We start from the raw sequence: 23,946 nt of genomic DNA on the forward strand, positions 1-23,946 counted from the left end.
AATAATAAATATAGCACAGTGGGGTGTTTTGTTTTGTTTTGTTTTTCTTCTTGTAAGTACTCTACAAAGTTGTAACAATCAGTTGCCACTGAGCCAGCTATGATTCGTTAGGGGCTAAGCCAGCATATGACCTTTAGCTTGTCTATGACATTATTGGGAGGACTGAAGGCTTCATGATATTCATTAATATTACTAATGTGAATTAATTTTAGTATTGCATTTTATTATCTTTCTTAACCTTCTCATTCCTTTCCTCATTTTCTATTTCCATTCCTTTCCTCATTTTCTATTTCCATTCCTTTCCTCATTTTCTATTTCTCTCTTTTGAACCGATTGAGTCCTCCATCTGACCCTCCCCCCAACTTCTTCTTTGGAAGTCATACACTCTGTCTTATATTAGTGGAAAATGAATGTCTTAATATGTATGTTTAACTCACAGGATGGGTTAATTTCTATCTTTTCTTTCTTCTGAAGCAGTATAAGAATTTTAGAATGCACTCACTCTCTAACTTAAATATTGTTGTATGCTATTTTGGTTCTTTTATTTAATTTTTAGCCCATGAGTTAGACTGTTGATTATTTCCTTTGGGGGCACCTTTATGTAATTCTGCTCATCATATTTTTTTTTCAGTTGTAGATGGACATAATACCTTTATTTTATTTTTATGTGGTGCTGAGGATTGAACCCACCGCCTCACACATGCTAGACAAGCGCTCTAGCACTAAGCTACAACCCCAGCCTCCTGATAGCTTTTTATTGTCTCCCATTTCTTCTTGAATATTAAACCCTCTTCTGGGATCTCTTACCTCCTTGAAGTATGTTCTTTAGGAACTTCTTTAGTAGGAGAGAAAGATCTGTTAGGAGTAAATGCCCTTGGATTGATTGATTTGTTTATTGTTGTTCTAAAGCTTTACTTTAGCATGTTTAAGTATGGTTTATTTTTATTTGTCCTGTTTAGAATTTGACTTCCCAAGTCTGGAAGTTATATTTCATTCTGTCTGAAAAATGTTCAGTCATTTTTTTTCTTACAGTATCTTGTATCCCAGTATTTTTTTTCTTTTGAAATTTTTAGTAATGCAATAGTGCATCATCTCTATGTTTCATATCTCCTCTTTTGTGGTTTCCACATTTTCTATATCGTGAAAATTTCTTAATTTCCTTACAAATGATTTCTTTAGTTTGACTTTCCAGATAAATATTTCTCTTTTAAGCAGTGTTTAGTCAAGTTTTTATATTTATAGAAGTGATACAAGTTGCTACTTTTTCTTGAAGTTCTGTTTTGGTCTTTTTCAAGTCTGTGTAGTTATGTTTAGATGTCTTTTTCCTCATGTATGCTATTTTCCCTCTTAATAGAAGAAGTATATTTCATTTTTGATTATTTGAGTGTCTGCATTCATTATGGATCATTTTATATAAAGGGTTGTTTTGCTTATTTTTGCCCAAGATGGTTATTACCTTGTGTACTTTCTGTGTTTATTGGGAATTCACATTCCTGACATTTTGTATGTGGAAGTCCTTTTGAGACTTGGGTCTAGATTTCCTTATGAGAGAAATTTTCCATTTATATTTGCTTTGGCCAATTGCTTAAGGTACTAAACCCCAAAATTTTGCTTGCCATATAAATAACATAATTTCTATACCTATACCCCTGTGGAGAGCTAATTTTTGGTTAGAATTTTAGTTGGGGGCTTTTTCTTCTCCCTTGAGTGAATGCTGATTAGCAAGTATTTATTTTCTTCTTCATGGTGACTTTTTTTCCTTAATTCACTTTCCATTAAGGTGGTTGCCTTTTGGGTGTTCTAACTTTAGGTGAAGTTTCTGATCTCAGGGACCTTTCCTGGCATTGCTCTATTAAAAACCCAAGTTCTGATCATGGATTGGTACTACTTCACCCTATCCTCTCCCAAGGTTCACACTGTTTTCAATGCTTACTTACCTCTCTGAATCTCTGCTTTCATGTTTCTAATCTCTGGTAATTTCTATTTATTTTTTGCCTGCTTAGCCCTATATTTAAAAATGGAGTATTGTTAACATTATTGAAATATAATTTATATTCCACAAAATCCCTCAATCTCTAAAATCCCATTTTAGAGCTTTTTCTGTCATCATGCATACTTCATTTTTAGTAAGATATCTTTATTCTTCCAAGGAAGATTGCCAACAGCCTTTTCTAGAAATTGGAAAGTTGGAGATTTAGCTAGCCTCTTTTCATCATTTCCCCCTATGACTTTGGGAATAATTGTTAGAAACTTCTTGAGTGGCTTTGAAATTTGTATGACTTGCAGTTGGGACTTCTTGTTTATGTATGAAAAATTTGGTAAAGTTGAATTATTGATATCATTGTTACTTTTGACTGGGAAATTCAGGTCATTTTAAAGGAGAACTGGGGTGGTAGGTTCACCCCTGTATCTACTACCTAGATTGTGGTATCACTATATATACTTTGTAACTCCTGTTCCATAGATCTTCCCACTTGTTTCATTCCTACAACAGGAGTAAGCCATTAGGAGAGGAGCACAAAAAGAAATGTTGTCTTGTCTTCCTACAAAGGTTCTAGGGTGAGGGGCAACTGAGTAACTCAGCCAAATACAAAACCAGGAGCACTTACTGAACACAGTAGAAAACAACCTATCTTTGTTTAAGTAAATCATGTTCCCTAGGTATGGTAAAGGACACAAAATACTTAATATTATTTTGAGTACAGATAATCCATTGGAGCAAAGGTAGTGCTTTCCAGCTTTATACAGATGTCATATTTGTTGATCTAACACAGCTTGGCTTTTATAGTCTTTTCTTCAATAGCTCAAACCAGCAAAACTTAAGGCTGATTGTATTTTATCAGGGGTTTCCAAGTTTTCTGAAACCTTGTGCTCTTCAACAAGATCCACTCTTAAAGGAGGTGGAAGTCAGAGAGAGAAGACTCTGTGATCTCAAAGCCAGTGATCATAGTGTCAGTTATAGCATACCTCTTGGATTAATAAGAATCACACACATTCAAGTTCCTAATACACAGGTTACTTTGGCAGCAAAGATAGAATAATTCTGAGAACAAGTCTAGAGTTAATTTCTTGTTGCTCTGCAAAGTCTGACTTTGCTCAGTTTACTATTGAAGTTAGGTGCTGCAAGTGCTTTTCATTCAGAGTGCAGACTCTTCTTTAGTCCCAGTATTTACTGCTATCCCAGTTTTCTAGAGCCCCAGATTTTCTACAGGAAGGCATTTAGGAAACCCCTTCCTTCACTCCCTCCTTTCACTGTATGTGATTAGCCTCCCAGAGAGCTATGGTCAAGACTGTATTTGCACATTCGTCATTGTTAGGAGTAGCCCTGTCCCTGGAGGGTGAATTGAAGCTCATTCATCCAGAGAAGACTGTCAGTGACAGGCACCGCTTCCTCCTCCCAGGCTTCTGAAATAGGCAGTGTACTCTTGTAGATCATTACTCCTTCAACGGTATATCAGAAACATTTTTAAGTAATGTTTTAAAATAAAGAACAGGTCTTCCATAACTTTTGTTTTGTTAGGATTTGTTATCAGTAAAGAGAAGAGATGGTTTAAAGATTTTTAGCCATTTCATCCTTAGCCATACAACACCCTCACGTGTCTGATTTGTGGTTGAAAATACGAATGCAGTCTTTTGCTTATTAAGTTTTTTTCCCTTGAGTTTTAAGGATTCACAGAATTGAGAGAATATAAATTGTATTGATGACTAGAAAGTAGAAGGCAGGATCACAGTGAAGGAAGGTCCTAAAGTCTGCTGTCGTGCTAGCCTCCTGAAAGATGGGAATGGGCAGGGCTGCTGGGCATTCCTACCCTCCCCTTACCAGGAAGCTTTGTTAATCTACAATTAATACTTCTGTGGTTGGCATCAACCAACCTACCTTTCTTTTCTTTTTTCAGAATGCCTTCTTAAGGCAGTAAAGCAATAGAAGTTGTAGATTCTTCATGTATACATCTAATTTAAGATTTCTCCTTTCATGTAGAATCATAAAATATGCATTTTGGGGATAATTTTTTTCTTACGTTTTACAAAATAGAGCTTAGATTATATTTGGCAGTGATAATTGTAGAAAAACCTACAATTATCTCTGTAGATTATTATCCTAAAGAGAAATCCCTCTTTGCTCAGGTCCAGTTGACAGCAGAAGGTAAAGGTGTAAGATTTGGGGAGTATAAATGTTACTTCTTTATCTGATTTTGAAGGCCCCATAATCATTAGAAATCTGACTTTCTAATTTCTTCACATTTTATGCTTAAATTGCATGTTACTTCTTTTGTTTCTTCTTATTATTAGGTATTTCAGGATTCTGATAGTTACCAGTCTTATAGAAAGCTGGTAATCCTTAACTGTAACACTGCAAACAGCAGCCATAAGAGTGTATAATTTTTCTTCTGTGTTTATGTACTTAAGTTGGGTGGAGGAGTGAAAAATCAAAGGTTATTGCCATTGCCCTTGTTTACTCTAGCATTTAGATTCTGGAAAGTGCCTCTGATATTCCACTGCCTACGCCTTTATCATTCATAACTCAGTTTGCACCTGGGGTAAAGATGTGTCTCAGACTGTATATTCAGTTGGGCCCTGGCATTGCTAATGGAATTGGCAAGCCTATTCATTTAGAAATGTGGATGAGTGATCACTGCCTTAGCAGTCACAACAGAGCAACATTCTCAACACAGTCAGAGCTTTAGTAAAGCTAAACACAACTTGGAAAGATAATTTCTGGCTATATAAGCTAGATCATTGAGATAATTTGGTAGAAAGGTAAAGATTTTCATTAAGCACTTATCATCCAGGAAGGGGTCCAGCTGTTAATGTTTTTGAGAACCCAGTTGAAGGACAGTTTTGTGCTTATCTGGAATATTCTATGTTCCCTTGGGCCCATCTTGATGTCTTCACGACATTTTAAAATTTGAATAAAAAGACTTTTGTTCAAATAAAAACTATCTTGGCTTAAAGTCAGCACTTATATACACCTATCAAATGAGAATGGTAGTTTAGAATTTTGATTTGCTTCCTTCAAAAACAGTTGCAAAATTCATCTTTACTTGTGTATACCAGTATTTCCTTCTTAATGCCCTTGATTCCTCATTTTTTCCCACATTATTGACTATAGCAGAGAGCCACTTTCTGAAGTTACTGTTCAGGCAGGTTAAACAAGCCCCCTTAAAACCTGTAAATTATTTGCTCTGGGATCTTTCAAAGTTTGGCCACCAACTCATGATGTGATATCTGTTTTGAGTGTATATAGTTTGCTTAGTACAGAATCTTCAAATATGTCCTCAAAAGCACATTAATCTGTGAGAAGTAAAGCCTCATTGATATTCGTGTCATCTCTTTTGGGAAATTTGGGAGTAGGGATAGGTGTATGCCTATTTTCTTAAGAAGTCAAAAGAGAAAAATCCTCAGAGATCTTTGTGTGTTTTCCCCACTTTCAGGTTGCCAACTTGGCCTGTTCCATCTCAAACAATGAAGAAGGAGTAAAGCTTGTTCGAATGTCTGCAAGCCAGTTAGAAGCCCTCTGTCCTCAGGTAAAGTACAGCTGGAAATGGTTATGATGTCACCAAATTGGATTTTATTAGAATGGAAATGAAGTTTAAGGTCTTTCTTTTCCTTTTCCTTCTCCTTCTCTTCCCCTTTCTTCTTTCTTTCTACCCTCACTCCTAGAATTTTAAATAGAAGTCTTGGAGTTGAGTCACTGGCATAAATGCTATATAGATTGGAGACGTTTATGTTTAAGTGTTTCCTCTTGGCATTACTACCTCCTTGCCCTACATTAAAAATGCATAGTCTTGTTGGACTCACATGCTTATCTAGTACATGCAAAGAAGGCCCCGGCATTGAGTGGTGGAAAATACACACATCTGCATAAGTAAATATATGCATAGTGTCCTCAATTTCTGGAGAGTGATTACACTGCTCAGTTGATTACCTTTTCAGCAGGAATGGGGGGTGGGGGCACCTGCAACATCAAACTGGAACCATAATGGTTCCTCTTATCCTTAAGTGGTAACAGTTGTTCATTCACCTGCATTCAATATCTATTGGAGGAAACCACATTGGAAAGCTTGTCTTCTTGCACTAAATGTCTTAAAGCAGCCTATGATACAATTTAATTCAGCTAGCCCCTAAAATAAAAGATCAAGAACTTTTCTACATTCATAAAGGCATATTGGAAGACAGGTAATTAGGCTAAGCATGTGGCACTTTAGAAAGACTGAAGAACATATAGAGCATTGAATGCTTTGTGTGTTTATGTGTTACTGGGCATTGAACCCAGGGGTGCTCTACTACTCAGCTCTCTCCCACATCCCTATTTTTCATTTTGAGAGTCTTGATAGGTTTCCAAGGCTAGCTTTGAGCCTTGAATCCTTCTGCCTCAGCCTTCTGAGTTGTTGAGATTATAGGTGAGCTCCACCAGGCATGGCACAAATGTTTTATTAAGTACCCAGTGTGTTGCCTGTTTCCCATGGTAGAGCTCACCTTGTCTGTGTGATTCCTGTCATTCAGATTTCTAAGCAGTATAAGTGTTTCAGTGGAAGTGGTTGCCTTCCCTTTTTCTCAAGTAGAGAATGTTCATGGCACACTCTGAGGATTTACATTAACCTCTCACTGCATGTCCTGCCAGCTGGCAGTGATCACTAACAAATGGGAATAAGCAGAGGAACTGGAGTAATAAGACAGTGATCATAGAAATGACACTATTACTTTGACTCTTTCCTATAAATAAATATTCGCTTGAACCCAAGATGGTTAGTTTTCCAATGATTTTTTTTTTTGTCTTAGTGTGATGTCTGGCTTTCCATAGCTTTAATCCAATCATGAAATATGCCAGTGATTGATACTGTACAGATAATAAGTGCAGTGGTGTTAATCACCACCAAGTTGTATGAAATAAATTTAGATTGGATTTCTAAAGATTGGGCATTCTTTCTTCAAATTTGCCATTTTACCCTATCAACATTTTGTTTTTAATATCTTTGGGTTCTCCGTTTGGTTTTGAAATGCGTGAAAAGTGACAATGCTTCCACATATCTGCAGAAACAGATGGTAACATAACGCTGATCACACCTACCAAGAGTATTTATATAAATGATCTTAAAGTTTAGGGGGAAAAAAAATCACATGAAGTGTCTAGTATATCCTAATGAAAATGCTAGTGTCCATAAACCGTGTGTGACTAGCCCATGTGCCATTTTTACTTTGCTGCCAGAAAGCCTCATTTCTCCCTCTTTTTGCAGTTTTCATGTCTTCTACTAAACCAGGCATCAGGAGGAATGGGCTTTAAACTGTGTCCAGAAAACACTTGGTATTGGGTATATGATCTGGATAAAAAGATGTTCTCCAGATGTGATTGTTTTCCAAATTCTTACTAGGCCTGTTCCTGCCCTTGCTCACAAACTGCCATGCACTTAGGGCTGAGGCAGGTTCAGTGGGTGTTCACAGTTTTGGTAATGGCAAACTGAACAGGATGGGTCATTTGATTTTCAGTGAGGAAGCTGTGACTCTAGCCCATTATTGACAGATCCTTTCATTATTTTGAAAGATCTGTCAGCAATTCAAATTACTAGTCTCAGTATTGAACGATTGATAGCCTAAAGCTTTGAAAATCTTTGAGGATAGTAAGTCTTAATCTTCTGTGAGCTACACCTGACCTAGCCTTACCCATGGATTTATGCTTCAAGGAGGTGTTTGTAGGATTGAAGGGAAGGTATGAAACAATTACTCATTTAGAGTCCAGGCATGAGGAGATGGGGAGAATAACCAGACTAAGTAAATGTAGTTCTCTTGCTTCTCCATGTTTGAGTCCACTTGAAGTTGAATGATGAAGAATTTTAAAGTGAAACCCATTTAGCATGGTTAAATGCAGAAAACCATGAGTTTTATTTTGCACATGTTCAATTTGAAATATCTATGCTATATAGGCAGAAATATTAGGATATACTTGGGATATGAATTGGGAATTGCAATGATTGGTCTAAGTGGGAGATAGGGGAATACTTGGCATATGGGTGGTATTTAAAATCATGAGACTAGATAAAATTGCTTAAGATGGGAGGAGTGTAGAAAAAAGAGAAAAGCCAGTCCAGGAACTCCAACACTACCTGTTGAAAGAAGTCAAGATAGCAAGGGAGACATAGAAGAAATAGAAGTAATACATATTTTATTTAGAAACTATCAAGTTATAAAATAAAGAATACCTCTAATCTCTCTATTCTGAAGGCAAACAAGGAATGGAAGAGAAATTCCTCAGCCTGTTAAAGGATATCTATGAAAAATTGATAGATTTTGATCTACAACTTCAAATTTAATAGTCTAAGACTGGGTACTTGGGCTGGGGTTGTGGCTCAGTGGTAGAGGGCTTGCCTTGCACATGTGAGGCCCTGGGTTCCATCCTCGGCACCACATAAATAAATAAAGATATTGTGTTCATCCACAACTAAAAAATATTTAAAAAAAGACTGGGTGCTTAACTTTATGATCAGAAAAAAGACAAGGATATTCACCCTTGTCAGTTGTAAAACATTGTACTGGGAGTTCTACCAGTAGCTGTGTTTTGAAAATTGACACCAATACAGACATTTGTGCCTAGTTTTATACCCTTTGCAAATTTGTATTTCTTTCCCTCAAACCCCCAGATGTTTCCTAGTCATTACTACTTCACATTAGAATGCAGTCCATGTCTCTCCTTGTTTTTTTACTGGTATTTTGGTGTTCTTCGTACTGACTTATCTGTATATTTAATCTGACATATATGTTTAAATGCATAACTCAATCAGAATTATATATTGACGGATCCCATTGTAACTTAGAGAATTTCCTAAAGACAAATATATGTTTAAATATTAATAAATAAATTTATATAGTTTTGTTGTTTTTAGGTTTAATTCATTATCTGGAAACAATCTTAGCACATAAAAGAAATAAGCAATGATGAACTTAGTGCATATGATATATATGTGTATGTGATTCAGCACATAAATGAAGTAGGTAATAAAGTATTAAGTGAAGACATAATTTTATTTTTCTCTAAAAAATAAAAGATCATATGTAAAAATAATGCACCTGTACCCCACTGATTTATGATGTCACTTTTATCATACATAAACTTTGCCAATGATAGTGTCTGTTTTTTTTGATACTATTCTGATCACTTTAGTTTTGTAATGCTTTTGAACTCCCTTTTCATTACTGTTGCTTTCTGTCCTCAAGATTTTCTTGGCTATTGTCAGCCATTTATTTTCATATTAATTTGTGGATAAATATGTCAGTCTTCCTATCCCTGAATGAGTTTCCATTTATTTTAGTTTGTTTAATATACCTTAGAAAAGTTGAGCTTTGTCATGCTGGTTTCTTGATAGATTGAATTCCATGTATTTCATTATTAATTGCTTTTGTGGAGATCTGACACTCCTTCTCATTTTATATTTTGTTATTTTTTGATAATGTAGAAAGGCTGTTGATTTTTAAGATATCTATACTGTCTCTAGAAATTCTAAGAGTTTTTTTTTTCCATTGATACACTTCAGTTTGCTACATAAAGGTAAAATCTGTGTTCAACAGTAATTTTCTCACCTCCTATTTCTAACAGCTTTTTTTTGGCATTTCCATTTCTCATTTATTGACTAGAAAGTCCATTTACTTATTATTTAACTAATGGTGACAGCAGGTATTCTTATTAATACCATTTTGATTTTTAAGGTAATTGGTGCTTGAGTTTTATGACTATATCATGTTGGACAATTACTTAAAATAGTATGTTAATGAAGTATCTTTCTATTCCTAATAGAAAGGAGTAATTTTTACCAAACATCTTTAATAAGCAGTTTTATAATCAAAAGGAGAATGTTAACTTCAGATGAGGTGGATCCCCAGTGTACAGTATATACAGTAGAAGATATATCTCTTTATATTTAAAACATAATTCTCTGCCCATGTAGGAAACATTTTCTTCAGCTAAATACTTGTATGACGTCTAGCTCAACTCAGATACATTGACATGTTAGTGAAATAATGAGTTAATGAAAACAGTAGTCCATAGTGAAAAAAGAAGGGTAAGAAGGAAAAGCTAGAAAGAATAAGCCTTGGAATGATGAAAATGTGGGAGGCCACAGCATAATATGGGCAAAGGCAGGCTATCTCTTCCTCCAAATTATTGTCCAAACCCAGACACTTTTGAAAGGGGTGGGTCATTAGTAAGTAATAAGCTCAGATGGCTTCATTCCAAGTGTTTAGAGGGAAGAGGAGTAGTGCACCAGTCTAATGGGTCTGATTCTTCTTTAGTCTGTTATCATCTACAGCTTTTATGAGCCAAGTTAATAACTTGGTTCTTAAATGCCCCTGCAATAAATTGGAACTTCTATATATGATCTGAAGTGATATGCTTCCTGTAGCACCTTAAAAAGCCATCCCAAACTCTGTTCTCAGGTTTGCATGCCTGTTGCCTGTAGCTTTCTGCCTTATTCAGATCCCTGTTTCATTCCTTTCTACCAGTTTCCTCTTGTCTGTGCTTTCTTTCTAAGTTCCATTACTTTAAACACATTTATTCCATTAATCCATAAGTATTCTTGTACCTAGAAGTCCAATTATTCTCAGTTCATTTTGATACTGCTCTCATTGTTTAATTATTCAATATATGAAAGAATATGAATAGACATACCCTAAAGAGTATACACAAATGGTTAATAAGCACATGAAAAAAAAATCTAACACCATTAGTCATCAAGGAAATGCAAGTGAGGTAATTTTATATCCACTTTATAATTAACTTTAAAATTAGGGGCGGGGTGGTAAAGATATGGGGCATCAGAACCATCATCCTGGTGGGAAAATAAAGTGGTACAGCCATTTTGGAAAACAGTAAGGCAGTTCCTCAAAAGGTTAAAGGTAAACTTAACCATATGATCCAGCAATTCTGTTCCATTCCCAGAGAAATGAAAACTGACACATATATATGAATGTTCATGAAGTATTATTCATTTGATGAATGGATAAATAAATGTGACGTATCCATATATCATAGAATATTACTTGTCAGAAAAGAATTGAAGTACTGACAACATGCTAAAACATGAATAAGCTTTCAAAACATTTTGTTAAAGAAACTAATTATAGAAGTCCACATATTATGTAATTCTGTTTATATGAAATGTCCAGAATAGGCAAATCCATAGAGACAAGAGAGGAGGTTAGTGATTGCCAGAAGATGGCAGAAAGTAGTATGAAGGGAAATAAGGAATTACTGCAAATGTATATACAGGTTCTTTTTGGAGTGATAAAAATGTTCTAAAATTGAATGTGGTGAGTGTTGCATAACTGACTATACTAAAAAATCATTGAATTTTATATTCCTTAAGTGGGCAAACCATGATTCATGAATTATATCTCAATAAAACATTGAATATGTTCACACATGTATGCACTGTGCAGTGCTGGGGATTGAACCCAGCACCTTGTATATGCTAGGTACATGTTCTGCTGAGCTATCTTCTCAGTCCTAAAGAATTTTTTTAACTTAGCAGATTATATACTTTCCTATGTAATTTTTGTTGTTGTTATGTCTTTTTTTTTTCTTTTTGTACTGGAGATTGAATCCAGGGGCACTTTACCACTGAGCTATATCTCCAGTTCTTCTTAATTTTTGAGACAGAGTCTTGCTAAATTGCTGAGTCTGGCCTCATCTTGCAATCCTCCTGCATCAGCTTCCCAGGTGTTGGCATTACAGGACTGCACCATTGTGTCCAGCTCCGGGGTAGTTCTTTTATGTTTTAAATATGCCTTTGTTAAAGACAAGCAGAGGAAAAAGGAAATTGAATATATTTTTATGAACTATACTTTGATAGTGCATCTACAACGTGAAATGTTAGATTTTCATAATAAGATTATTAACTGGTGGTGAGAGAGTAAGCTAGAACAAGCTACTCTATAGTAGAAGAATAATATAGTATACCTATAAGATGGAATAATAAACAGTTAATATTTTCAATATATGTTTAATGATATGAAGAAATACTTGAAAAAACAGGATAGTCATTTTTATGTAGCATATAATTTTCATTATGTAGTTCTTGATGTGTCTACATTGTGAACTGTGAGGAGAAAAAAAGCTGAATTTAATGTCAGAATTATAGAATTGCTATCATGGAGTGGAGAGATTAGAGGTACTTTTAATTTATTTAAAATTGCACATAGTTTCTGAACAAAATATGTGTAACTTTGACTTTAACATAAAACCTATTTAATACTTCACCACTTCACCTTTGTAATAGTTATAGTGGAACATATGGTATAATGTGTCCTAGTGAAATTCATGTAAGACAAGGCCGTTGCCACTGTACTGACCAAATTGTCCCATCTGTTTCATTTGCATGATTCTGAAAAATAAATAACTTTAATATCTTTTGTAGGTTATTAATGCTGCATTGGCTTTAGCAGCAAAACCACAGAGTAAACTGGCCCAAGAGAACATGGATCTTTTTAAAGAACAGTGGGAAAAACAAGTCCGTGTTCTCACAGATGCTGTTGATGACATTACTTCCATTGATGACTTCTTGGCTGTTTCAGGTAATGAACTGGTTCCCCAGCATAGCATTTAAGGATGTGCATAATTACTGGCATCTAATTTTACAGTAATAGACAAAGTCCCCCATGTCTGGGCAAGTAAAATAAATTATTTTAGTAATAATATTGTGTTAGTTTTCATTTTAATTTAAACAAACAAAGTACCACTGCCTCCTGAGTAATAGAAGATGGAATTGGAGCTATTTCCCTCATGGTGGGGCTGATGGAGATCCTGGAAGCACGAGTTAGAAAGCTGTCTGAGACTTTCTCTGCTTTCATAGAGTAAAATCCTTCTTTAACTGTAACTTGTCAAGCACAGTAACCACCCTTCTTGCTGCTACTGTGTTTAGAAAAATTGTTGACCTGTGTTGGTCCCAGTAGACACTGTGGTTGTGTTATAAGCCTATGAAACAGAAGAAAAAGAACTTCTCAGTACCATCACCTTTAGTTTCCTTTTTAAAATAGATTTTGTTTTGTTTTTTCCCCTCCCTTTTCTTGGAAAACCTCTCCTGTCTCAGAAATGATCACAGTTTAAATGCCTATTTTTCCAAAGACTCTTTGTCTGAATGATACGTAGATAGAAAACAGAGAGGAAATATTTAAGTGCCTTTTAATTATGAACTTAGAAAAAATAAATCTGTGTAATTCACCTCACAAAAACAGTTGATTTCATTATATAAACATAAACTGGTAATGACATAGTAAATTGCATTCATATAGAAAATGTCTGTCACAAATGCAATTTAGTGTTTATCACACAGAGATAAATTTCAATCATGTCTCCTTAGAGTTGAGCAACATTAAATGCATTCTTCATTTATTTGGGCTTCTGTTGTCCTTGGCTTGGCTACATGGCTTTTCGCTGGAAGCACCTGGCTTCCTGAAGCCAGTGGCTGGGTTCTTGTAGGGCTGAAACTATCACCATAGGGAACTGTGGGCCAGAATGTGGGAGATTTTGAGTGGCAATGGGGCTTGAAAGAGAAGCAGGACTTAAGTGTATGCATAGCACAATCCTCCAGCAATGACCTATATAAGGATGACCATGTGTTCTGAATACCAATGGTTCCTTGTCTTTACATGCTTTCCTTGGGTTTGGAAGTTCTGGCTTGAAAAGGTGAGAAGCAGACAGTCTGCAAACTGAAAAACAATAGGGCAAACCATGTTACTGAAGGACTGCCAAATTGCAGGTTACTGGTACTTTAAAACAAAAACTCATTTGCAAGCACAACTTTGCAGGTGCCAAAAATGCAGCAATGGCTTTTTTGGGAAATCTTGGCCTTCTGTTGTTTTTCCCATTGAAGTACCAAGTTATTCTTTTTCATAGGTTTAGAGAAAAACATTCCACCTTCACTGCACACTTTTAAGCAAACAATATATTCTGAAATCTAAATTCAAAGCCCCCCTCCGGATAAATAGTGCATTTCTACAGTTGCTTTTTTGAGATTAGGTTGGGTATAGCTTAGACTTGGTCTCAAGGGATTTTCAGTCTTCTTACAGCAAAATAAAATGTAATAGAATCAATGTCCCTCATGCAACATTCTTCAAATCGGAGGAAAAAAATGTTTTCTGTAGTAGCATTTAGTGGGATCCAGGCAGTGTCTTCAAGGTATATGATAAAACAGAAGACTAGTAATAAACAAACAAACAAATAAATAAATAAAATTTAGAAAATTTTTAAGAATCAAATTCTTTAGCATTATACTTTTGTCTGGTGACTGTGTTTAATTTTTATGCAAGTATATGAGAATTTGAGAGAGGATTGTTTTGATGGAAAGGAGTTTAGACAGTTTCTGTTCAGCAGATGAAAACATGGAACTGTTGTCTAAGGAAGTTGTAATTTTTTTTTTTTTTTAATTTTTTGTAGTTATAGATGGACAGCATACCTTTATTTTATTTGTTTTATTTTTACGTGGTGCTGAGGATCAAACCCCGTGCTTCTGCCGCTGAGCTACAGTCCCAGCCTGGAAGTTGTAGTGTTTTTAGAGCATCTAAATCTTAGAGGGCTACCTGGTATGTTTTTCTAATGTTCTGTCATAGGGTTGCTTGAGGGATGTCAAGTAATAATTAGTAGGACAAGGCTTTTATTCACAGTTCCTCTGCTTTTTAGGGGCATAGGAGGAAAGGAGGAGACAAGCAGAAGCCGATGCAGAGTTCTAGTAGACTGAGCAGTTAATGTCCAGCACTCAGAATCTTTGACACCCTTAAGCACCTACCCTACCCATTGCATCTCTAGAACTTTTTTGTGGGGTGACTGGAGGTGACTCCTGTTCTTACCTGATACACAGCCTAGGTAGGTGTCATTTATAGTGGTTATAGGCAGTAGGCAAGAAGCCACGCCTTGTCTTCACTCAGAAGTGCACCATGTGCCAATTTCCCTTTGCCCTAAAGCACACGGGGGCCATAGTGGTCCTGTTGTGAAATGAGCTTGCTTTTGAGTAGGGGGGCTGCCCAATAGAGTCTGGCTTAAGGTAGGTGAACTTGATATGGTTCAGCTAAAGGTAAGGCTGCTTAATTTCTTGGAGTGGTTATTTCTCCTATATTCTGGAGCCTTGAGACCATTCAGTAGTATGAGAGGTTTTGTGGAATAGCTCCACTAATGATTTCCACCATCAAATTCCCTCTTAGAAGCCCAGAGGTCTAGATATTTACTGTAGTCCTGCCCACTCAAAACCCACCTAAGAGGAAGTTATTTGTGGAGTAGAACTGAGCATCCTCTATTATTTCTGGCTGCCCTCCCACCATGATTCCAGAAGTTCCTGCATACTTATCATAGATGATATCCTGATTTGTAGCTCAAAAGGTAAGACATTTTACTTAATTTTTGATTTTGTGTTTAATAGCGAAAAAGCAAAACTATAGATGAAAGTTTCTCTTTGGAGGGAGTGATTCAATTATTGGTGAAGTTAGAGGATTTGATTTCTAACTCCCAGGCCCACTAGATATATGACCTTGAATAGGCAAGTCACTCAGAACTTTGTGCCCCAGTTTCCTCATGGTGTTTTTGTTTGTTTGTTTTTTGTTTTTTTTAATGTCTACACTATAGAGTAAAATGTCAAGCACTCAAAATAGTGCTTTGGTTAAAGTAAGTCCTCTACATAAAGCATGAAACAAGATTATCATAGGTGCATCTTCTGCACTGATAAAGTCATCCAGACCAAAGAATCTGAAGACAGGCCTTGTTTTTAGACTAGAGCACTTACAGCCTTTCTGGAGAATGCCAGTTGGCATGGTTCCTGTAGGGTAATTAGGTACTGTTTGGTTACTTTAAAAATATATGTCTTTTAATTCAGTAGAACCTCATTGGCTCAAAATTTTCCTTAGGGTAAATGTCACAAATGTTTGTCAAAATACCTGTATAAGACTTTCCCCCCACCAAAATATCTAGGAAAAACTGGAAAAGTAAAATTATAGCCCCTCCATTTATTCCACTGGTGCTTATACAACTATTAGAATGGACAAGGTAGATCTATTGAGGCATACCTAAAAAAGTTTCAAGTGATAAAGATATAGTAGTGTCTTCTATGGGACTCCCTTGGTGTCCATTTACACATAGCTATACATATTTACATAGACAGTTGTGTGTATATATATAATTTTTTTTTCCTATTAAAAGCACATCTACAGGGCTGGGGATGTGGCTCAAGCAGTAGCGTGTTCTCCTGGCATGCGCGGGGTGCTGGGTTCGATCCTCAGCACAACATAAAAATAAAATAAAGATATAGTGTCCACCTAAAACTAAAAAATAAATATTTTTTAAAAAAGCACATCTACAAATAAAGATTGTATTAAATAGTCTTTAAGGGGGGTACAGATCGGTGTGTCTGTTCATAATGAACTGAATTTCCTGAGAAATTCAGTTAATGCTAGAGTGATAATGAGATTACAGTTAGTGTGGGTACCTCTTAACTTCCTGCATTTGCACACAACTAGTGGACTCTCACTTACCCTTAGGGCTGTAAGTGTAGAGAGCAGGCTTAGCACTGTATCCTGGGTATGTGGTAGCTCCGAGTAGGCTTCACCTTTCATAGAGCTGGGTCCTGAGTATGTGGTGGCCCCAAGTAGGCTTCAGCTTTTCATATTACTTTAGTCTGTTTTCTACAATAGAAGACTTAAAGGAAGTCTTGCGGAAGTCTTGCTAAAGACTTGCTAAAGAATGGCATACCTTTCCCTGGTTTGAGGTCCCTGGAAGAAAGCCAGTATGAATTCAAGAAAATCCAAATTGATTTTTGAAAACATAGGTATTTAGATGAAGGTTTGGGCCACTATATTTAATGAATAAAAAGGATGTTATACTTCGTTGATTCTAAAATATACCCTCCTGCAATAATCCCTATAGGTATTAACAATCTTGAAATGGGAATGAGTCTTAAAATCAATGATAGGAGAAAACTTTGGTTTATGATCTTGTTAGCAACATCTTTTCCTTTCCCTTGTATGATACAAGCTACATACATCAGTATTGTTCAGTAAAGGCAAAAGTTTTAAACCCAAGGCTTTGAAGTGTTGGCAAGCTTACTACCAGTTTGTTTAAATTAGTAAGTAAAGAGTTTACAGTTTAAAAATGTATGATAAGCTTTATTAAAACTACAAAACACTGAAGAAAGAAATTGAAGAAGACCTTTGAAGATGGAAAGCCTCCCACATTCTTGGACAGGCAAAATTAATATTTTCAAAATGCCCATACTACCAATTTCTGCATTTCTTCACCTTTCTCATCCCTTTTCTCTCCCTCTCCATCTCCTATTCCACTTATCTTCCCTATCTTTATGATAGCTGACCCCTACCCCTCTTTCCACCATCTTACTTTATTCTAGCTTCTGCATATGAGAAACTATTCAACCCTTGACTTTCTGATTCTGGCTTATTTCACTTCCTATGATGTTGCCCATAATTTCTGCCATAATTTCATTCTTCTTTATGGCTGTTGTGTATATATACCACAGGTTAATCCATTCATCTATTGACAGATAATTTGTACTGCTATAAACATTGTTGTGGCTATATCACTATAATATGGTACGCTGATTTTAGTTCTTTTAGATAAATGCTGAGGAGTGGGATAGCTGGGTCATATGGTGGCTACATTCCTAAAAAAAATTGAGGAATCTCCATACTGCTTTCTAGAACAGTTGTAATATTTTGCAGTCCCACCAAATGTATGAGTGTACCTTTCCCCCACATCCTTGTCAGCATTTATTATCATTTGCATTCTTTTAAAAAATTTTTATTAGTTGTTAGTGGGCCTTTATTTATTTTTATGTGGTGCTAAGAATCAAACCCAGTGCTTCACACATGCTAGGCAAGTGCTCTACGACTGAGCCATACCCTCAGCCCTCTGTATTCTTGATATTTGGCATCTGACTAGAGTGAGATGAAATTTCAATGTAGATTTGATTTGCATCTCCCTAATTGCTAGGGAAGTCAAACATTTTTTTAATATATTTCTTGGCCATTTGTATTTCTATTTTTGAGAAGTGTCTGATTAGTTCTTTTGCCCATTTATTGATAGGATTATTTGGGGGTTTTAGTGTTAAGCTTGAATTCTTTAGGTATTCTACATATTAATTTCCTGTCAGAGGAGTAGCTGGGAAAGATTTTCTCCCATTCTATAGGCTCTTTCTTCACACCTTCAATCATTTTCTTTGCTGTGCAGAAGCTTTTAAATGTGGCTCTATCCCACTTATTGATTCTCAGTTTTATATCTTGAGCTTTAGGGATCTTGTTATGGAAGTCAGTGCCTGCACTAATGTGATGATGGAGTGTTGGCCCTGTTTTCTTTTAGAAGTTGCAAATTTTCTGGTCTGTTCCTAAGTCTTTGATCCATTTTGATTTGATTTTTGTTTAGGTAAGATGTACAAATCTAGTTTCATTCTTCTACATATGGATATTCAGTTTTCTCAGTAACATTTGTTAAAAAAGCTGTCTTTTCTCCAACATATATTTTGGGCACCTTTGTCAAATATATGTCTGTATCTGTATGTGTTTATTTCTGTGTCTTCTGTTTTACTCCATTTGTCTGAATGTCTAGGTTGTGTGTGTGTTTTTTTGTTTGTTTTTTGTTTTTGGTACCAGGGACTAAACTTAGGGCCTTGTGTATACAAGGCAAGCACGCTCCCAACTGAGCTATACCCCCAGCCCTCTAGCATCACTCTTCATGCTCACAATTGCTTTGTCTATTGTAGCTCTTTTATTCTTCTAAATGAATTTTAGGATTGTTTTTTCTAGTTCTGTGAAGAATGTCATATATTGATGGGGATTGCATCAAATCTGTTATAAAACTTTTGGTAGTATGGGCATTTTGAAAATATTAATTTTGCCTGTCCAAGAATGTGGGAGGCTTTCTATCTTCAAAGTTTCAGAATAGTTTCTAATAATCCTCTGGATTTCAGAAGTATCTATGTTGGTATCTCCTTTTTCATTTCTAGTTTTGTTAATTTGGGTATTTCATTGGGTTAGTTAGGGTTTATCAATCTTGCTTATCTTTTCAAAGAACCAACTCTTTATTACATTAATCTTTTGTATTTTTTTCCTTCTCAGTTTCATTCATTTTGGCTCTGATCTTAATTATTTTCTGTCTTCTACTGATTTTGCCATTAGTTTGTTATTCCTTTTTAAAACCTTGAGGTATAGCATTAGGTTATTTATTTGAGATCTTTTCTATTTTTTTTTTTTTTAATATAGGCACTCAATGCTATACACTTTTTTCTTAACACTGCCTTCATGTTGTTCCAGAGATTTTGTTATTTTGTATTTCTGTTGTCATTTATTTCCAAGAATTTTTTTATTTCTTCTATGAGCCGTTCCTCATATAAGAGTATTATTTAATCTCCATATGTTTATGTGGTTTCTATAATTTTTCTTATTGTTGATTTTTCATTCCACTATGATCTGATAGAATGTGCTAGATTATATCGGTTTTTTGTTTTGTTTTGTTAAGACTTACATTTTGATCAAGCATATGTTCTATTTTGGAAAAGGTTCCATGAGCTGCTGAGAAGAAAGTGAATTCAGCTGTTTTCAGGTGAAATAGTCTGTAGATATCTGTAGATCCATTTAATTTATAGTATCATTTAGGTCAGAAATTTGATTTTGTTTAGATGACCTGTCCATTGGTGAAAGGACTGTGTTGAAATCTCACAGTATTATTGTATTGGGGTCTCTCTGGGATTTACTAGCAAGAAGTTTTTGTTCATTTGTTTACATAATTAGGTGCACTAACATTTGGGGCATACATGCTTACTACCCTTAAATCTTCTGGTTGGAGTGTTCCCTTTATCAATAGTGGTGACTTTCTTTCTGTCTTCTGATTAATTTTTGCTTAAAATCTGCTCTGTTAGATATGAGAGAGAATAGCTAATCCTGCTTGTTTTCAGACTCAATTTGCTTGGAATCCCTCCCCCATTCTTTTACATTCTGTCTGTGTATATCTTTGCCTCTTGTAAACAGCATATAGTTGGGTCTTATTTTTTAATCCATTCAGCCCTTTTAACTGGGGAGTTGAGACCATTTACATTCAGTGTTTTTATAGATAGTTGTTTGTTATTTTATGCCATTTTGGTTTGTTTGCCACATTTAATTCAGTCTTTATTTTCATTTAGTTAGTTTCTCTTTTAGTGAACATCATCTATGTGGGAGCTCTGGGGTTGATTTTTGAGTTCTGCATGTAGTATATCTTTGTCGTGGAAAGTTTTTATTTCTGCATGAAATTTGAAAGATAGCTTTGCTTGGATGTAGGGATCTTGGATGGCAGTTGTTTTCTTGTGGAGCTTGAAATATCTCATTCTAAGCCCTCCTTGATTCTAGGGTCTGAATTGAGAAGTCAGAAGTGAGCCTCATTGGTTTGCCTTTAAATATGACCTGACTTTTTTTCTTCTAGCTTTTAATATTTTTATTCTCTGTTAGGCATTTTGATTATGATGTGTCTTGGAGAGGTTCTTTTTTGATCTTGTCTTTTTGAGGTTCTGTTATAAGCATCTTATATGTGGATGTCTATCTCATTTCTGAAGTTAGGAAAATTTTCTGCAGCTAGTTCACTAAGAGGTTCTCAATATCATTAGCCTGTATCTACATGTTCTCTTCTGTCCCAGTGAATTTCAGGTTTGTTACATTGAATTTTCCCAGTTGTATATTTTTATATTCTTATATCCTATGTTGAAGATCTGAAGTTGTCTTCTAGACAGCCTAATCTGTTTAGTGACACTTCCAAGTGATAATTTAATTCATGTGTCTCTACCATTTCCAGGATTTTGATTGGTTTCTTTTCAGTATCTCCATTTCCTTATTGAAATGTGCTTTCACCTCCTGTACTTGCTCTTAACTTGTTCCCTAGATCTTTTTATTTTATCATTTTATAGCCTGTCTCTGGGATTTCCTTCACTTCCATATATATCAGTTCCTTTGGGGGATGTTTGCCTGTTTCTTCATGACTTGTGTATCAGTTGAGATAATTTCCTCTTTCTTTTTATGCATTTGTTCTTTGGTATGTAGTTTTTTGTTTTGTTTTGTTTTTGGTGGTGGTGGTTGTTTTGTTCTATTAACAAATGAGGTGATATCCAGGAGTAGAACCTGAGGTCTCTCTCTAGTAGTTCCTATTTGGGGGCTGGTCATTGCTTTTATTGTCTCCCTTATTCTCTGTGTTGAGATAGTGTTGAGGCTCTAGCAGGGCTAGCTCATATATCGAGTGAGGTTTGCTGTTTTGTGGTTGATTTGTTGAGTGTTGCTCAGCAGCAGGATCTCCACTCTGTGAACTCGAAGTATCCTAATCACTTCCCAGCCCCTCTTAGAGAAAGGGGGAGCATATTATAGCATTAATGTTAGCAATCATTGTTAAGCCTTAAAATAAATGTCCTGTGTCTACTTTGACATCTATAACATGAATTAGCACCTGTAGAGGAATGGTGGGGTCAGCATTTAACATCAGCACCAATAATAAGTAACCATGAACTAGATCAGACATTAAACAGCAGATGTCTACTACCTCATCCACTGTATTAATAATCACAAAAACACGAATGGGGTAGGAATTACATAAACTGTGAAATTCTATCAGCTAGTGGGATACAGTTTCTTAAGAGAAAAATAGAGTAGGATGGCAAGAGAAATTTTGGATATATTTAAAAGTGAACAGAGGAAAAGCAGGTAGCATATGACAGATATAAAGGAGGAGTAGAACATAACTAAAAGTAATAAAGCAGAGGAAGAGGGAACCGAACAGTTTGGCTATAAGTGGGGGAAGAGAGTGAAGAAAACTTGCAATCAAAAATAAGATCAAAACAAATCATACCCATGTAAAATTTTATCCCCAACTAAAGCCTTATTCTAAAGCTAAATAATAAATGAAGAAAGCAGTTAAGATGAAAGAAAAATTTTATACACACATGCATATATAATCAGCACAGCAGGAACACACAATCATATAGATTGGAAAAAAGTAAAAAAAAAATTAAAAAAAGGAAAAATAGGGGAAATAAGGAAAAAAAATTAATGAGAAATAAAGGGTTTTTTTTCCACTGCAGTGGTTTAAACTGTTGGCAGGAATGGATGTTCATTATTTATACTGTTGTGTATTTTTCAGTTTTGGGGATCTGTGACCCTTATGTCAAGGACTGGGGGTTGTTAAGTCCCCCTTCTTTTTTGTTTCTCATCAAGCTGCCAGCTGTGAATGGCCAGGAGCCAAAGTTAGTTTTAGTAATTCTCAGCTTCCTGTCTCAGTGTAGGATGGGATAAACATGGGACTGCTGACAAATGATGTACTTCCATAGTGGGGCTCGATAGTACAGAGGTATAAATTAGAAGGTGGGTATAATCTTGGCTAACCTTTGGAACTCTTTTTGAGTATCTGAGATTTCACCGCATACCCTGTTGCTGGGCAGATGCCAATCTCTGCTGGGCACCTGTGGCCTCCTGAAATTCTACTTTCAGGGTGAGGAGTCAGAACCTCCCAAGGCCTGACATATTCACTGCCATGGATGTGAATTATCCAGGATCAGACCTGGAATGCAGAGCTGACTGGTTACTGGCATCTTTCCAGGTACTTACTTGCATTGGGCACCAATAACCAAAGAGACTTGGTCTCCTCAGTATCCCAGCCTGAATTGCCTTACACAAAATTCTCATTGTGCCTGTTTCAATGATGCTGGTCCAGGTACCCTCTGAATCCCACAATGGGCAACTGCTGGGTCAAGCTGGCAACATCTTTTTATGAGTTCCTAATCTCCCACCTCTGCTCACTGCTATGTGGCCACTTAAAAATGGTTCCCACCAGACTCTCCACCCATTAGCCAAGTGATTTTGGTTGTTTTTCACTCACCCATTGTCTCTGGGTTTGGTTAAGATCAGCCTGCTTCTCTATTCTACAAGTTCCCCCAAGCCAATGTTATTCACCATGCTTTCCCTGTCTGATTTTGTTACTGTCCAGTGTTGAATTTCAGTGAATTCCCTTAGTCACCTACCTCACTAAAGTGGTATTACCACTGTTTAAATCATGAGCTGATGAACTGCTGGGGATTGTACCCTTCTTCTAACTCACCATCTTTCTATCTGTCATGATTTTTTAAGAGGCTAAAATATGGTATGAACTGTATTGTGGTAATCTATCTTTCCCTTCTGTAAGAATTCTGACTTGTTGTTGTTGTGTTATTGTTTTTTTTTTTTTAAACCAACAGTTCTTTCACATCATTGGTTATTTCTCATTGTGATTTTCATCTTGCTCCATCATACTTGCAGGCTCATAACAGAGATCCTTCCTGCAGTCTTATGGGAAATTGTGATAGGAAGGTTCTCGTGACCCACGGGGCATTGTGCAGCCTGTAGACTTGCAATGCAGTGGCTCTATTCTTTGTTAGGTTCCACTTGGTTCTGTCTCACCTTGAGATGAGAAGAAATTATGTGTACCATGAGAGGGTTCCTAAATACTTCACTCTATCAGCCTCCTCCAGAGGAAGCTTAAACCTGCTTTCCAGCACTTCTTTCTCAGGGCTATAATGGCTTCTGAATATGAGTAGCATCTCCTGGAGGGAGAGTGGAGACTGGATGGATAAAGCCTAACAGTCAACTCATGTCCTTCTGATTGAGATTTCAGAATGTGTGGTCAGTGAAATTAGTAAAGGAAGAGGAGTTCTTAAAGTTTCTGTGATAAGAATTTTCTGTATGGCTTATAAAATAATGGTGCCTAAAAGATGGGCATTTCTCCTTTAAAAACCTGGAATGAAGAGTGTTATTCTGGTAGTGACCACAGGTTAAGTTTCTGTGGAACAGTTGATCAGGTACCTTCAGTGAAGTGGTGCACAAAGTGTTTGACATTGTGGTTGGCACCAAGCACACAATCAGTAAATGACAGATACCAAGTTATAATGATTGTCTTCTAGTGAAAGGCCCCCTTCCTCATTCAGC

The 23,946-nt window shown here is 36.0% G+C and overlaps 1 protein-coding gene across 6 annotated transcripts in view; it reads left to right on the forward strand.

The window, feature by feature from the left end:
- Ctnna1 (catenin alpha 1) overlaps positions 1-23,946 on the forward strand; it is a 171,143-nt gene that overhangs the window by 135,819 nt on the left and 11,378 nt on the right. For 3 of the 6 annotated variants that reach the window (XM_048811625.1, XM_048811626.1, XM_048811624.1), the window contains exons 10-12: positions 5,433-5,525; positions 11,645-11,746; positions 12,402-12,558. In XM_048811625.1, the coding sequence (XP_048667582.1) occupies positions 5,433-5,525; positions 11,645-11,746; positions 12,402-12,558 (352 nt within the window). The remainder of the gene's footprint in view (positions 1-5,432; positions 5,526-11,644; positions 11,747-12,401; positions 12,559-23,946) is intronic. The other 3 variants (XM_015484649.2, XM_015484641.2, XM_048811627.1) reach the window with 1 other exon arrangement.

This window comes from Marmota marmota, unplaced genomic scaffold, assembly GCF_001458135.2.
Source record: "Marmota marmota marmota unplaced genomic scaffold, marMar, whole genome shotgun sequence".
NCBI lineage: Eukaryota > Metazoa > Chordata > Mammalia > Rodentia > Sciuridae > Marmota > Marmota marmota.